General features: G+C 44.9%; 1 protein-coding gene across 1 annotated transcript; it reads right to left on the bottom strand.

The window, feature by feature from the left end:
- Window positions 1-738: 738 nt before the first annotated feature.
- LOC136626958 (uncharacterized) lies at window positions 739-16,218 on the bottom strand. The gene is made up of 3 exons (XM_066601914.1): window positions 16,091-16,218; window positions 4,885-5,397; window positions 739-1,514 (listed from the first exon to the last, which is right to left on the bottom strand). Exons 1-3 carry the CDS (start codon window positions 16,170-16,172, stop codon window positions 1,378-1,380), a joined length of 732 nt encoding a protein of 243 aa, XP_066458011.1. The 5' UTR covers window positions 16,173-16,218; the 3' UTR covers window positions 739-1,377.
- Window positions 16,219-17,716: the final 1,498 nt, after the last annotated feature.

The raw sequence follows: 17,716 nt of genomic DNA, 5'->3' as shown, positions 1-17,716 counted from the left end.
AATCCTGGAGTAAACAGCAGCAGACCTGTAAATTAATTCAGACAACCCCTAAAATATATCAGGTCAAATACAAGGCTGATAGTGGCCAAAGAACCCTCAGATCATATTTATGAGACAGAATCATGAGCTGGATAATAGACATCCATTGACAAGTAGTCACAAACAGGACCGCTCATGACAACAGGGGCCTTCATTACATTACAACGATTACACTGCACTTAACTGGTCACACAAGTATGTGACAAGGATTGAGCACTTGGACTGCATATGTGTGCCCAGTCCAAGGCCGGGATCACACTGATGGCCCCGTTTCCTCATGCGGCTGGTGACCCTGCATACCTTTTTTGTCCCCCTATATTATGGATGGCCAACGTTGGTAATGTGCAATACAAGTCCCCGCCCGCCCCCCCAATGTGTGTTTCCCGTGCCATCGCTAAACGATGACACAGGTACTCCCAGCCCATACACAATGTTAATTGCATAAGGGCTGCGGGTCAGATGGCCTTCATTGACTTCAATGGAGAGCTTCCGCAGCAGAATAGAGCATGCTGTGATTTTTTTCCCCCTCTGCTCATGAAATATGCAAATAGTATCCGTGAGTGAGAAAGCGGAAGTACATGCTCTTCAATGCCTTCGTTTTGCTGCGGACACCAATTGCGGATTCTGCAGAGGAGTCACAAAGCCCCTAAGGATGCTGCAAAGGATTGTGGGGGAAAAACTATAAAACAATAAGGTTAGTAACTTAATATTTGTTTAATAGTACACTTTACAGAACATGTCATACAAGGTTGCTAACCTGCATCTTTTTTTTTTCTGGACAACGCGAGTTCATATCAGTATCTGACCTTCCCTGCCTTTACTGTACACTGGCTGTTCAGGAACTTTCTAACACCAGCCTCAAACTCATGGACACATTTGTTTATTTCCCCATCGACACTGGAAAAAAAAAAAAAAAAAGTCTTCAGACTGTCCAAGAACTTCTGGACAGTTGACAACCCTGATCTTAAGTAGTAAACAAAGATTAGCTGGAAATATACATTGTTCTTAGTTTTTCGCACTACTCATAAATGCTGGTGGTTATTTACAAAAAAAACTAAGTTTTCCAGAATGTTTTGATGAGGAATGTGTGATCTGCAGGAGAGAATGCCATTCTTTCCATCAGCTAGGAAGTGGACTGCACCTTTTTTTCCCCCTTAAAGTCCTGGATAAAACCAGACGTCGTTCTATCATTTTCCCACATTATAAATACTGTAGCAAAGTATAAATTCTAAAATAATATAAAAAATCTGGTCGAACTGATGGTTCTTCACCTGGCTGGCATCTGGGCCCATTCAGAGGAGGTCATTTGCATTAATGACCAGCTTAGTGAACATTTCATTAGAACTTGGTTTCTGGTTGTAGTCCGTTTGCTTCTACATCACTCTTGTGCATTTCATTCTCTATGATGTATACGGAGCTCTCGCGGTGGACTCTCTTGTTTCTTATAAACACTGTAAGCTGGTAGGAAAGGGCACCTAGAAGACAGTAGTGGAATGGTCAATGACTGACATGCACTGAGGAGGTCATTACTACCGGTACAAGACGTGCTGCACTGGACTTTGAGATAAATAGATCATAAAAGTCCAGTTGTAGTTTGGGGGATTTCATCACTTTGCAGTAAACTCATTTCTGGCTTGTAGGCCATCACCTGTCCAACATGGCCGTTACCCGTGCAGCAACTATGTTCCACAATTGGGAGCTCTGATCCACAGCGATTAGAGATGAGCGAGCGTACTCGGAAAAGCACTACTCGCTCGAGTAATTTGCTTTATCCGAGTATCGCTGTGCTCGGGGCTGAAGATTCGGGTGCCGCTGCGGCTGACAGGTGAGTCGCAGCGGGGAGCGGGCGGGAGAGAGGGAGAGAAAGATCTCCCCTCCGTTCCTCCCCGCTCTCCCCTGCAGCTCCCCGCTCCGTGCCGGCACCCGAATCTTCAGGGACGAGCACAGCGATACTCGGATAAAGCCAATTACTCAAGCGAGTAGTGCTTTTCCGAGTATGCTCGCTCATCTCTAACAGCGATGTATAGTGGCCATGCAAACGTTTTACTGTGAAGAAAACTGCTCATTCTGCTTAAAATATCAGTTCATGTACGGCACTTTCCTGACAAGTGTTCAGATTTGCAAAATAAGACCGCCAAGGGCTCCTTTACACTGGCCATCACGATTTTGCATTGAGAAATCACAGCAAAATTGTGTCTTTGTTCCCGTGATTGTTGAGAGTCAGTGATATTTTCCTAAGAATATTATTGCATCGCTGCCACCGGCGATTTTATTGCGCAGAAGTCAGAAGTTTCTAATGCAAAAAAAAAAAAAATAAAAAAATCGCATTGCATGAAAATCACAAGTTTGTGCATTGCTATAAAAAGGCTCCATAGGGAAATATGGGAGATAAAAAAAATTTGCGAAAAGCAGAAAGATAACACATGTTGCGATTATTTTTTTCACTGCACATCGCATGAGTGAAAACATCGCAAATGGGAATGATATCATTGGTTTGATAATTCTGCGCTTTCACTTACTATCGCATCCCGCGATTTGATCACAAGTGTGAAGGCACCCATACTGTTCTATCTATCGTTCTAGGTTTAAGGCCTATTTAGACTCAATGATTATCGATAAAAAGCCGTCTTTTGAGCGATAATCGTTGTGTGTAACTGCACTGACATCGTGCAGTTTTCGTTATCCCGTTGCACACTGAAAGACAACAATGAGCCTCATCAGGGATTCACAGCGGATACAGCTGATACTATTATTTCAGCTGTATCCCGCTCTCTGATGACAGGTGGGGTATGAAGAACAGAGCTCTGTTCTTCATGCTCTGTACAGAAAACATCTGGATGCAGAAGACAAGCGGAGACACCCCACTTGTCTTCTGCATCGAGCGCCCGGCTGTTATACAGCCGAGCGCTTCATGCAGAAACCAGCATGCTTACGATTGTGACTTGGATATCAAGCAGGCCACGTTTATTAGTAATCAGTGCAGAAGTCCAGGTAATACCAAAGGGTTAACTTAAGTTAGTACTTAGGGATGCAACAAGAAACATCTCAAATATCTCTATATTAAGATACATTTAGGCCCAATGTCCACGGGCGAGTTTGATTTGCGGAAGATCCGCAAATCAAGCCGCCCATAGGGAAACATGGGTGTCTGCAAATGAAAAAGCATGGGGATTTGATTTGCGGACCTTTTGGTCTGGCGAAAAAAGGAAAATTAAAAATTGCATCACACTCCCATGCGAATCCCATGGCATGCAATTGCAATGCTTTGCCTCCATTAGGAAATAATAGGCGATCTTGCCCAAAAGTATGACATGCTGCAATTTTTTTTTTCTCGCAGAGAAAAAAAATTAAAGTCATGCGTGCAAATAATGGGTTGCATTTCCGTGCGCCTTGCAATGCAATAAAATGGCTTGTGTAAATAAAGCCTTAGATGTGTACCAAGCCTTCAAGAACAACCACCACAGATTTCTATCCCATGGAACACACCAGGATATCGCCCTGTGCTCACAGTAGTGGTCCTTTAACCCTTTGCAATCCAATTTTGGTTTCAGGGTTTCCTAGGGGTTTTTCTCTTTCTGCCATTATACAATGGCGCCACCTGCTGGCTAGAGCCAGTATTGCTGTATTGGACATGCTGGAGAGGCCCCCAACAACAGAGCAGCCAGTAATATACAGTAGGAATACCCTGCTGAACGTCTTCTGACATCGGAGCTGTACAGCCTTCAATCAGAATGTCTTTAGACGTCAGACACTGGATTGGAAAGGGTTAACACAAGCAGATTCTCATTTGAACGAGCGAGTCACGTCATCTCTAGCTTATTTGCTCTGGTGCAGCCTGTCAGGACAGGCAAATACATTGTTGGCTCGTTCAAACAAGAATCATTCAGTCCCTGTATAAGCGTATAAGAGACTGAGCCCTGTATAAACCGGACAATAAGCGAGTGAGCCAACAATGATTTTTATGCAGAAATGGCCATCAGTGAATACGTGAAAAAAAAAAAATAATAATAATGCTATTTCGGCCGGGTTTACAGGAACGCACCTATAGAAAACAATGGGGCTGTACACGCATAATACATGGTAATATAGAACAATGAAAAGCAATGTACTTTCATTGATGCCATTCACTGCGGCTTATTTTCACACGTACATTGCATGCGTAATACAACTACATTCGTGTGAGCCCGGCCTTAAGAGGAGCGCTCATTGAATGCTGCATACAAAAATGTTGACGTGATTTGAAGTAGATAATGTTACTCTCCTTTTGATGTGGCCTTTACTTCACAATTGTCACTATTAGGCGGCTTCCACATGGGCAACAGCGATATGGATCGCTGCGATATTACATCACCTAAGAAGCGCTGTCAGCTCCGTGACGTCTTGTCCCCAGCAGTTGTCTTCAGGCAATCAGAGCCAGCGCTAGATGAACCAATCACAGCCAACAACTGCTGGAGACTGATCAGAGGACGTGGCAGAGCTGACAGCGCTTCTTAGGTGATGTAGGCGGGGTTTTTTTGTTTCTATGCAGCTAGGGCTTATTTTAGGGACAAACATTAGGATTTAATACTGTCAAAGTTGCACCGCATGAAAATTGCATTTTCATGCCATGCAACACAAAGGGAAACACGGGCTACAAAATATCGCAAATCGCGGCTGTATAGAGCATGTCACAATTTTCTAGTCTCACAATGTCGCAGGCTACAAAACATCGCTCACGTGGCAGACCCCATAGGAAAGCCTGCGCTCTACATACATGTGATGTGTCGCACTGCGCCAAAAATCACCAATTTGGAAACGGCCTTATTCTTATTTCATTGACCATTTTATGAAATCATTTCTACTTACTTATTAACATAGTGAGAAAAATGGCTCCTAGGACAATAGCCAGGACCTCTGAATGGTTTGGTCCAGAGTCACAAACGGTCTTGTCCGTTTCCTCTACGTCTGCAGTGATGTCAGAAGTTACTGACCGCTTATCCACCAAATACAGAGTTGGATAGAAATGTGTTTGGTTATGGAGGTCCGCCTGCACATCACTAGTGAGGTCCGCTGCGGTTCCTGAGCTATCTGGGCTCTTGGTTGAAGAAATATCACTGTCTGGAGTCACTGGATAATGGGTCCAGGCCGCAGATAGGGTTAAATTGTCCTCCCTAAAAAAATCTGTAACTGCATCAGATACATGCGGGACATTTGTCTCTTCCAGAGATACAGTCCTCAAGGTAGGGAGCCTTCCGTAGGTTCTTGTTTCGTAAGCTTCTGTTTGTGTAGTTTTGTGGGTTCCACTGGTGATCAACAGCAATATGTCGGCAGCAGCGGAATTCACAGGGAGGAACCATATAGCAATAGTGATCAATAAGGCTGAAAATGTAAAATCATACACAATTAGTGATAGGAAAATAAATATTAACATGACTTCATTAACATGCCTCAACTCCACTACAATAACTGCTAATGTAATTAGTGTTATATAAAGTACTGTGACGTATATTTTTAAAGGGGCTGTCTGCAATTAGCAAAAGGGTCTGCATTTTCTTCCATAAACAGCGCCTCTCTTGTCTACAGGTTGAGTCTGATATTGCAGCACACAGACATTAGGGAGTGTGCACACTACCCTTAGTCATAAAACATTCATATGAACAAAGAAAAGGATGCAAGCAGTAGAAAGAGCCATGGCCGGCCCAAGGAGTCGTCAAATTTAGTTCTTGTCTGGGTGCGTCTGCAACAGTTCATTTCACTGTTGAGCAGAGAAAGTGAAGTAACGGGGCTCAGTCACATGGCGCCAATCCGCCCGTGTTCCTGCACGATAAGACGGCCGCACTGCGTTCGGACGACTCTCTGCATGACTGGCTCCATTGCCGGCCACGTGTTCTTTCACTGGCCGGTGCAGAGAGTCGTCTGCACCTGCAGTGCAGCTGTCTTATCGTGCAGGAACACGGGTGGATTGGCGCCATGTGACTGAGCCCTTATTGAGTACATTCCAGATGAATAGTTGGAACTTCTGTATGAAGTACAAAATTCATCCCTCTTGACCTTGTTGCATTTTCCAATGTATCTTCTGGTCATTGTCGTTGGACTGGGACAGTGATGTCATCACTAGCTCCTCCGCTCTTGTACAGCATGTTTATACATTGTTGGCTCCTACAAACCAGAATGGTTCCGTCTTTTACATGTCGCCGTATAAGTGACCGAGAGGGACTGAACAGGCGATGTTTAAACTGAATAAGTGAACGAGCCAACAATCCTTTTTATGCCGGCATAAAAAAAAACAAGGAATGAAATGTGAACAGTTCTAGTTTGTCGTTCATTCGTTGGCGTGCGTTTAGACCGAATAATTCACTTTTGCTTGTTTTTGCGATAATTGTTCCAGTAATAAGCACCTTTATTGGTGACGTGAGCACTTTATGTAACCTACTAGACATACGACATGAAGGACATGTCTTACCGGCTCCCACTATACCTTCAGTGTTACACGTCATTGATATACTGTTCATTGTGCTCTACGGATGTACTGAGCCGTACACTCATAGCCTTCCTCCCCTCGGATTGCACCACACTAATCCACTTGTCTTAACAGCCGGATATTTGGAATTGTTCAAATCATCAAAATGGCTTTCTGAAGAATCCCTGATATGCTGGCCTGGGGCCTATACGCAGATCTGGAACGTTTTACTATGAAAAACTAGGTTTATTCAATTACATTTCAGACAAGTGTATTCTAACACGTCCTTAAGGCGGATGTGTATTACCGACGTGTTCAAGATGACATTACAACTGTAGGTCATCAGTAGTGGATAGGTTTTCACCTCCGTGTATTTTATTTTCAACTGGGAAATAGTGATCAGTATTTGCCCAAAAAAAGAAAAAAAAAAAGTTGTAAAAAAATCCAGCTGTAGGAATAGATACATAAATTTATACTCTGTATTATAGTAATATACAAAATACTGACGAAATACGGAGGTAAATACGCTTCTCTGAAAGTGGCATCAAATGGATGCGGCTATGCCATTGTTTTTTCGGTTTTTAGCTATGTACACAATGAAAAGTTAATGTACTTTCAGAGAAGAGTCACCTACTTCTAGCCCTGTATGGGCTCTTTCACACAGGGAGCGAGGTGCGCAAAAATCATGCACGTAAAAAAACGTGGTTATTAAATTGAAAGGTTTCGTACGGTAATATTCAGATGAAGAAATCTGAACGTTCTCATAGGAACCCATTGGTTCTAATAGCCACGTGATTTTTGGGCACCTCGCTCCCCGTGTGAAGAGCCCTAAGCTAAATGTTTCTTTGCAATTTCAAAACGCTTTTGGAATCGCTTATCTTTCCTTCTATCTTCTCTGCCAACAATTATCAGATACCGTTTTACCTGACGGTAGAGAACACCGACAAGTCGGAATTCTAAAGTTGGGATAAAAGATTCTAGGTGACCACTTGCTGATTGTACAATCGCTGTCTATGTTTAAACTGGACAATGATTGGGAACATTTGCTCCATATAATGATTTTCACATGATAATGGCTCCATGTAAAAGGCCAGCCGTATGCTTCATTTTCAGTTTATTAACTTGCATTCATTTCCTTGAGATAAGCAATGCCTGAGCTACCTGGCAGCCACTTATCTCCCTCTATAGAAACAACATGTTTGTTTATTTGGTCTACCTGAATAATGTTCCATTTACACAGGATGACAGTCGTCTAGGGCTGCCTCTGCACGGGTGAGGTGGAATATTACTAGTTATATTCCGCCAGGGGGGGGGGAAGAAATGACAGGTCTCCACAGTGAGCCTATCTGATAGATAGGCTGACCACGGAGAATTGTGGCAGATCGCAGCATGCTGCGATTTGAATCCCACAAGCGGAGAATTGCTATGGTTCTCCGCTCATGGATGTTGGGCTGCGCTTTCCATAGCCAAGTCTATGGAAAGCGTTCACTGCCTTACCCACGGGCGGATTATTGCCACAGGTAACGCAATGACATATCACCCATGGACAGGAGGCCTAAGGCTGGCTGTCCATGAGCGAGGTGTCATTGCGAAATCTACGGTGATAAATCGCACACAGAGATCACATGACACGTTTCCATACGGATTTTCCGCTCGCGTGATTAAAATCATTAATATAGGCTTATTGCGGAGACGTTTTAGTGCTCCCTCCCACCCGTGGTGGAATATCGCTAGTGATATTCCGTTGCGGCTCTGGACTGGCGGTCTAAATAACTCCACAAGCACTGAGTGCACTGCTAGGTCGTTCGTGTTTAGAACCGGCTTATCGCTCAGCGCTTCACATTCTATGCAAAGCGCTGAGCAGGGAACGTTTACAGTCAGCGAGAAATCTGCGAACCAGCGAGAATTTTCATGCTGGTTGAAAGTGAGCGACCAATGAACTGTAAACGAATATCGGCTGTGCATTTTGACGCAACGTTTATCACGCAAATTCATTGGTTTGAATGAATTTTGCACGCTAATGGTCCTGTGTAAATGGCCCTTAAGCAAGTTAATTGGGGAAGCCTGAGGGGGTCAGGGAGGACCATGATCTGTCTTAAGCCAGAAGGGAGGTGTCTAGTAGGAGAACTGATGACCATTACAAGTAGGAGAGCTGAGCCATATATTAACCCAAGTTGTAAAGTATGGGAGTCATCAAATTCCCCTTATCTCACACATTAACTCAGCCTGTGATTGTATAACTACCAGCAGCTCATGGAGATCACATATGCTGGAGTTCATACTTTCCTCAAACAGAAGAACTGCCTAGCCAGCACTATGTGTTATGTGCATCACTGCCTTGCATTTTACGCTCATGCACATGATTTTCAGTTATTTAAAGGGGTTTTCCGGGACTGCATTATTGACGATCCATCCTCAGGATAGGTCATCAATAGTTGATTGGCAGCGTGGGCCATTTGGGATCCCAATGATCAGCTGATTGAAAACTTCAGGTGCACAGGTGAGCGCTGTGGCCTCTTCTCAGGTTTGTGATGTCATAATCCTCAGTCGCATAACCCGAGAGCAGCTTACGGACATTTACATGGGACGATTATCGCTCAAAGTTAGTTCAAACGAGCAATAATCATGCAGTATAAATGCACAGAAATTGCTCACTTTGCATTCACAGGTTTTTAAGCTCACTTTTCAGACGGCATAAAAACCATTGCTGGATCGCGGGCGTCTCATTCTTGTAAACACTCGCTGCTCAGCGTTTCACGTAGTAGGTGAAGCGCTGAGCGAGAAGCCCGCGGTCCTGCAGTGACGTTTGTCAGTGTTAGCGTTCATGACCTTAGGGGTGAGGTCAGTGCTTGTGCAGTCGTTTACCCAATTGTCGGCCCGTGTAAAAAGGCCTTTAGTTGCATTCAAGTGAATGGGATGGAGCTGCAGTACCAGGCATAGCCACTATACAATGTACGGCACTGTGTCTGGTATGGAATGAAATGACCACGGCGGTCACTTTAGCTCCGCTGTCATGTCAAACAGCTGATTGGCAGGGATCCCAAGCGACGGACCCTCAGTAATCAACAATTGATAGGTCACCAACACTGAAGTACTGAAAAACCCTTTTATCCTACATATATATGTCCCAGTACTTTAAATTGCTCCAAGATTTACCTTATTTATGCAAATACGTAATTACTGATTTATGCAGCTGCAACATGGGCGTAGAGTGCATGGGAATAGACAGAAGAATGCAGTCCTAAGCTCTCGCTCCTGAAGTTTGCGGTTTAATCCCTGCGTGGTTCAGGTAGCCGGCTCAAGGGTGACTCAGCCTTCCATCCTTCTGAGGTCAGTAAAATGAACCCAGCTTGCTGGAGGGTAAAGTTGACTGAGAATGGCAATGGCAAACCACCCTGCAAAACAGTCTACCAAGAAAACGTCACGATGTGACATCACCCTAGGAGTCAGTCATGACTCGGTTCTTGCACCAGGGGACTAAGCAATCTATAAAGCGTATACGTCGCACACTGGTTGCATCGTGGCCGAAAATCGCATCAATGAAGATCGATTCTCGATCTTAAGAGTTTTTTCATCCATTCACACAGGTGTATCGCGGGAAAAATACGCCGCAGCCTGGCAATTCTTCGGTCGGCAGAAATCCTTGGAATGACTTCTAATAGCTTCAGTAGCAGCAGCTGTCTTCTTTTCCAAGAGCTGGACGCAGGTAAACTCCCTCCCCCTCCCTTTTTTCTTCAGCTCCCATAGGAGTCTATGGGAGCTTCCAGCGTATCTCAGCAAAAGATAGGTCAAAACCTACATTTTCACACGGCGGCCAAAAACGGTCACCAATTTCTCATTTTAAAAGTACATTTTTTTTTCACGCGACCACAAATCATTCTTGTGAATAAATGCATTAAAATACAATTCAGTACCTGATAGGGTGCAGAGCAGGCACAATCGCCATAGACCTTAATAAAATGCAGTAAGCCAGACTATATGTTTTCCCTCTAACCTCTGTGATTTCAATGTAGTTTACAGTGAGAAGGTGTAGATTTTGATGGATGCGTGGTGGCCTTGCCGTCGGCCCACATTTTATTAGTGTGTATCAGTATTTCCTTTATGCAGTTTGCTATAGACTTCTGGGGGAACCCGCCATATCAGCCAGTGTGGCCCACTGTTGAGATACAGGGTAAGTCAGTGTGAGTTGTAATTCTGTATTGTGGGGAGCACCCATCTATTTGCTGGCTTCTATGGTATTGTTCACATTGCCGACTAGGTTCTCCTGCAGTCACTCCTCCCCAATCTGGGCTGGGTTGAGTGGTTGGCTGCATATAAGTCTGCAGTGGACAATTAGCTCCTCCAGTTTATAGTCTAGCTGCATTTTATTAGGGTCTACTGCGGCTGTGCCTCCGGCGATTGTGGCTGTGATTTGTTCATTGAGCGCTGCAGTGATTGGTTCTCTAGTGCTGTGGCTCAGCCAATCAGAGCCAGTGCTTCCTGGAGGTGAAACCCTGACCAGGAAGTGCTGGCTGAAGACTACAAACAAGTGCTGGAGCTGTGGAGTGGACAGCGCCTGTTAAAGAAAGTATTGTGCTTTTTTTAAATGCAGATATAAGCCCTATTTCAAGTCCCCTCCCTCCGACCCCCGAAAATCCCGGTAAAAGAGTGCCGCAAAATTGCAGGCGAGAAAACACAGCGATATTGCACAGCACCCAGCTACAATATCGTTGCGATTTTCTCGCAGCGATATCGCTGTTGCCCGTGTGAAAGAGGCCTGACTTGTAGTTTATTCATTTATGTCTCTGCTCATTCTGAGCTGAACAGTCCAATGGGCGGAGCTATCAGTGATTGACAGCTACTCCTGTATGTACAGTCATATATGCACAGTATCTGTATTATGGCCACAAAACTCAGAACCCTGGTGGGTCCCAGCATGCAGGAGCAAGTCAGAGGCGATGGGCGGCAATGATACCAGACTGCCCTAGGGAGGGCTGGGGGATTAGTGACAAGGTCAGCGAGCTATCTGCCCGTTAATGATCAGCTTCACAGCAGTCACACTACCCTCTGGCTAATGCTGTCTTTACACTCAACCATCATTATTCCCAAAATCGTTCAAACGAGAGAAACTGAAAGAATTCAGTTTAAACGCAGCCAACGACTGAATGGCGAATGAGACTCATGAGGTTTTCGCTCGTCATTCAGTTTCAGCCGACATAAAATCATCACTGCATGTGTAATTATCAGCGCTTAAGCACTGATCGCTCAGGGTTTCATATAGGAATGTGACACACTGAACGACAAGCGAGCGAAAGCTGCGCCATTTTCAACAAGAATCCTGCAGTCTAAACAGGCGGCCCGCGCTGGTGATGATGATATGACAAGCTCATTCACTCGGCCAAACAAGAATCATCCCATGTTAAAGGGGCATTATTTTTACCAATATAAGGCCGGCTGCACACAAGTGGGTCGGATTCTGGATGCGGGATCCCGCACTGGAATCCGACCCCGTGCCCAGCCGGTGACTCCATGTACCTGTCATTTTCTGTGCTGCTGGTCTGGACAGCTCGCCGTCAGAGTTGCACAGTACAGATTTTTTTTTAAACACCTAGAGATGACGCGGAATCCACGACCTCACCACAATATGAATTGCGGAAGGGCCGCTGGTCGGAGGGCTTCCATTGACTTCAAAAGGAGCTGTCCACGTGGACTCCGGTCAAAAATAGACCATGCTGCAATTTTTACACCGCAAGTAGAAAATCGCAATTGATTTCTACTCGTGTGCAGGAAAAAGTGCTTTTCCGTAGTATGCTATGGCAGGTATTTGCTGTGGAACACGGATTCCACAATAGAAATCCGGTCCTGTGCAGCCGGCCTTACTCCAAAATATTCTCAGATCCATAATGTATAACTATAGTTTAAGAATACAGAGCTAATAAAAACCTTCAGTGGGTTTCATCCATTCCAGATGTTGTAGGCTTTGATGTGTATTTTGGCACAGAATTACTGCAGATTTTTTCAGCTATGGAAAATCCAGGTCAAATCAGCAATGTATGAGCGCACCCTAAGGTTAAATTCCCACCAAGTGTTCAGCTGAATTTTGGTGGCTTTTTGTTGGCATTTTAAGAGGATTTTTTCGCTCACAAAATGCTGCCACCAAAATGTTACTTAAGGCTGCCTTCACACTGGCGTGAAAACGGAGCGAGTTTGTGCGTCGCGAGACGCAAAAATATGAACCCCATTCTTTTAAATGGATTGATACACACTAGCGATTTTTTTCCTGCATACCACCGCGATGTGATGCTCTGCTGGAAGCAAATCACAGCATGTTCTATCTAGCTGTAAGATCTTGCATCGCAGCCCCATTGTTTTCAATGGGGCCAGTGTCAGCAGCGCCGACCACATTGAAAGCAATGGGAGAACTCCGCGATCCTCTACCGCAGCTGTAACAGCTGCGGCAGAGGTTTCCTTCATCCCTGCAGTGATAGGAGGCTGTTTTCACATGAAAACGCCTTGCATCCTCGGGGCTTTCACATGGATGGAGAGCGTGATATGGGGGCGATATTCACAGCCCCATATCGCGCTCGCCAGTGTGGTGTAGCCCTAAAGCAAAGCTGCACAATCCTTTCCTGGTGTGAGAGCTGCACTATCATGTTTCGTTCTAAGCACATACAGCGGCATGCAGTGCCTTCTGGTAAAACGCCAGACAGCAGAGCAGAATCCGGACGGACCCCATGGTAGTCAGCGGGTCTGTTCGGCGCTGTTCAGTTCCATCATTAGAGGGGGCCAAAGGATTCCCCTTCCCTGCTTCCCGAGTGGAGAAGGAAAACTGAACCCCTGCCACAGATGTGAAAGCAGCCTTATTCATAGGCACAAATAGAAAGAGATGCAATAAACCTTATAGAACACAATACTAGTGAGCACAGGACCCGACCATTTAGGATGTATAGGGCACAGATAACCATGCGACAAGCAGAAAAATATCAAAATAGCTGTATGAAGCCTAAGGCTGGGTTCACAGGGGGCGGAAATCCCACAGAATGTCCACAGCGGGAACATGCTGACATTCTGCGAGATCTCCGCAGCTGAAGTCCTGAAACATTTGGCGCAGGGTTTGAAAGTGGCATATTCTGCGGTGTTCATCTCTCCCCATAGAGAGGAGGGAACCTGCAGCAGAAACTGCGATACAATTGACATGCCGCAACTCTGAATTCTGCGCGGCATGCCAGTTTTAGCACAACTAGGCCGCAGCGGACTGCCGCAGCGTGTGGACGAGATTTTTGCAAATCTCGTCCACTTTGCTGCTTAGTCTTAGACTTAAGATTGCAGGCAGAATTTCCTTTGCCCATAGAGCCATGTGCCCTCATCACAATTACCCCCACATAGCCACTCATCATAATCTTCCCCATCATAGAGCCACGTTTCCCCCCACATCACAAATCCCTCTCACAGCCCACCTTTCCCGTCTCCCCATGGTACTTCTCCTCTACAGCTCCCTCCTCGGTCACAGCACATTGACAGGCGCCGCACCGTAAATAAAGAGCTGTGAAGAAAAGCCTTGGTTGGTTGACACAGACTCCTGTTAGACAGATATACAGCCTATGCGCTTGGCAGACGCCTAGATTTACCAATGAGGGTTTTACTTCGTTGACAGGGAAAAAGCTCATACAGCTCTGATGCAGCAGACCCCGGCCATCTCCATAGAGGAACACAACTGGTCGCTTTAAAAAGTCCATAGCAACTTATCGGAAGGTTTATATACACAGTGGTTTTGTTGCCTCCCTCCCAAAAAGAAACCCTCTCTGGCATCTTCTCTATAGGACTTGTGAAAAATGCCAGAAGCATCGTGACAAAATAGAAACTCCATGTGAAATGCCTAAAGTTCATGTGTTTTTTTTTTTTAACAAGATCAGAAACACTAAAAAAAAAAAGATAGTGCGTGCAGGAGCCTCAGGCCGCCTTCACATGAGCGTCTGCGTATTTGTGGAATGAACTATGCTTTTTTGCGCATGCATCAGCGTATTTCACTGTAACTTTTTGTCCACAAGGCATGTTCATTTACACACGGCAAAAAGATGCACCAATTGAAATTGCTAATTAGTCTAATGAGTTCCAGAGGTGTTCCTTTTTCTGCACAATAGCACAGTGTTTCACACATTTCCTAGTGTTTTGTACAACTTCATTGACTTCTATAGGGACTTTGGGTGCACAAATGCACAGGAAAAATATGTGAACATATAGATATTCTCTGTGTATTGCACATGCAAATATGACCATGTGAAAGGGGCTTTAAGCTTCTATTACACGAGTGCCAACCACTAGCGCTCATGTTTTTTCTGACTGTTGCTGGGTGGCACTTGCCAATTAGTGCCATTACAGCTGGTTAATAGTAGTAACTGCTGGGCTTACAGGTGCTGCTTCTCAATTGACAGGAAACTGCAAGCCGTAGCCGCTAGTATAATAGCATCCTTATATTGCAATATGCTACATGGAGACCAGCTATGTTTCTACTTTAAAGGGGTTTTCCAGGCATTTAAGCCCTTGCAGTACCTAAAGTGTAGAAAAAGGCTTAGTTCCCATTGAAATCAATACCTTGTATAGCAATTCAGACTCTGACCCCTATGCAGCGAGTGTAGGGGCCGAGATCAAATGATCGCTAGGGGTCTCAAGTAGCAGATCTGCGCTGATCAACTACTGATTATCTATTCTGGGGAGAGGTCATCAGTACTGGGGAGAGGTCATCAGTAAATCTTTCAGGAGTACAGTTACATCTTACCAGCAGTAAGTTCTGTGTGTTAGGGCGGTTTCACATCTGTGTTGGAACCGCTGATTGGGCCAGACAGCTGAGCAGAAAGCATACAGATTGCTTCATAGTCAATGAGGTCCATTTGGTGCTGTTCGGCTGCTGGGATTCCTCTTTCTTGCTCTTTGAACGGAGCAGGAAACTGGAACCCTAAGCACAGATGTGAAACCAGCCTAATTACTGTATGTACTGGTAATATATTGGTTATACACCAAGGAAGCTGATGCCCTGCAGCAATGTAAATGCTAACCTATTAGAAGCAATGACAGCTGTAGGGCAAGGTGCGGCGATGGGATGGGAGCCATGTATTACTGGCATTATATTTATACCCCAGCAGTTAGTCTCCGCCATCACGTAAATGACTGCAGCTTGCCATTCCAGAGTCAGAGGGGGGAGGTTGGTGACAATGCCCCAGGATGGTCTGGGTGTCTGCGCTGATCTGTGACCTCCTCATTATCTATCAGTCAGAAGAGGGAACAAGAGGGGCAGCTAGAATTAGCCAAGTGTTGTACTTCGTGTCACTCATTATTGCGCTTCCCTCCAACAAGTTGCTCAAAGTAAAAGCTCCACACGTCTCGGCTACACAAATATATATATATAATATAGTTGCAAGGATGAACAAGGTGTTACAGGTTTTCATTTTAAAAAGCATAAAAAAAATTGTTGGTTTTGAGTAGTTTATCACAATAATCCCCAAATATTTAATTCAGTCTATTTTGTACAAGCCCATTAAAACAAACATTATATATAAATAGTTATACAAATTGGATATACACATACGCACATTTGTATCAATGCAGCAAGCGTTGGTAAATGAGCAGAGGACTGACCTGCCAGCAGTAGGGCCCCCGGGCCACGTTTACTTCTCATTTCTACATTGGTCCTGGAGAGAGGTCTAGGAAGGAAGGACATATATTGTAAGGCGACCCGCCTGCTGCCTCCAAATATAGAGTAAGGTACAAGTGAATGGGACTAGCCGGCTACTCTTCCTCCTCCTCCTTCCAGGCTCTGGAGGCTGAACTTTTCTAGGGCAATGTGCTTTCTTTGTTGGGGGAGAAAGCCTTTTTATCACATAGCCAGCTGTGAGTAAACAGAATGGGAAAATGTCAACCACCAGGTCTTATTTTTTTGTGCTTATATATATTAATTCTGTAAATTATTTCTCGTTATCTTTTATCCTATTTGCTGCAGAAGGCGTTCTGTGCAATCCAAGAATCGGAATGGTAGTCACGAGATAATTGGATGTACTGGTACCATTAACTGATCTGCTCAGCATTTTCCCATTCACTGTTTTGTAGGTAGTGGTGCCCTCCATAAGGAGAAACCTACAAGCTGTGGGAGTTCTGGAATCAGCTGAGAGCTCTACTCAAATAACGGACCCCATATGGGACGCTGGGTCCCGAGCTCGCACGCTCTCTCAACAAAAAAAATTGCCATTGGCGCACGCTGCGTCGTTGCAGGGATGGTCTGAAACAGGCACATCACAGCGGGGCCAAAAACTGGGGCGGTGTCGAACACACCTTCATGCTCGTTCGAGTAACGAGCACCATCGAGTACGCTAATACTCGAACGAGCATCAAGCTCGACAGAGTACGTTCGCTCAACTCAAGTATCAATGCATCACAATGTACTTTTTGTGAACACAGGACAGGTTTTTTTGCACACGGAACAATACCATGCCCCGATTTAAAAGGTTATTTAGCCTAATGAGGTATGAATGGTTTTTTTTTCCACAGAATTGCGCAGTGTATTGCACATTTGTGTACCTCCCCATAGACTTCTATGGAAACTTTTGGTGCGCAAATGCACAGAAAGATAGAGCAGGTTTTATTTAAGGCGCACAAAGAAAAAAGGAAATATGAATGATCCCATTGAGATCAGTGGGTTCTATTCTTTACATATTGCACATGCAAATATGGCCTGGTGAAGGAGCCCTTAGGCCACTCTAAAACACACCGCTTTTTACCACAATTAGCGCAGCGTCACGCTTACCGTGGTGCAACACACTTATGGATTTAAACCCTTTGCAATCCAACTTTGGATTCAGGGTTTTCTTGGGGGCTTTTTCTTTCTGCCATTATACAATGGCACCATCTGCTGGCTAGAGCCAGTACTGCGGTATGTGACATGCCGGAGAGGCCCACGATAACAGAGCGGCCCGTAATCTACAGTAAGAATATCCTGTCGGACATCCTCCGACATCGAAGATGTACAACCTTCAATCAGAATGTCTTTAGACATCAGACAGTGGATTGGAAGGGTTTAATGGGGCTTTAAGACCTGCGCTTGCACACTGATGGGGTGCGTTAAAAAGCGCTGTCAAGTGCGTTCAAAAGCGCCGCTCAAAATTATGGTAAAATGCTGCGTTTCCGAGTGGCAGTTAACTGATAGCATGCGTGACAGTGGCCTTAGACTGATGTGGGAAGTCCTGACAGGCGTTTTGCTTGTACGATTTT

Source organism: Eleutherodactylus coqui, chromosome 5 (assembly GCF_035609145.1).
Source record: "Eleutherodactylus coqui strain aEleCoq1 chromosome 5, aEleCoq1.hap1, whole genome shotgun sequence".
Classification (NCBI taxonomy): Eukaryota; Metazoa; Chordata; class Amphibia; order Anura; family Eleutherodactylidae; genus Eleutherodactylus; species Eleutherodactylus coqui.
Note: the sequence above shows the minus strand (reverse complement) of the source record. Positions and strands in the feature narration are given on the sequence as shown.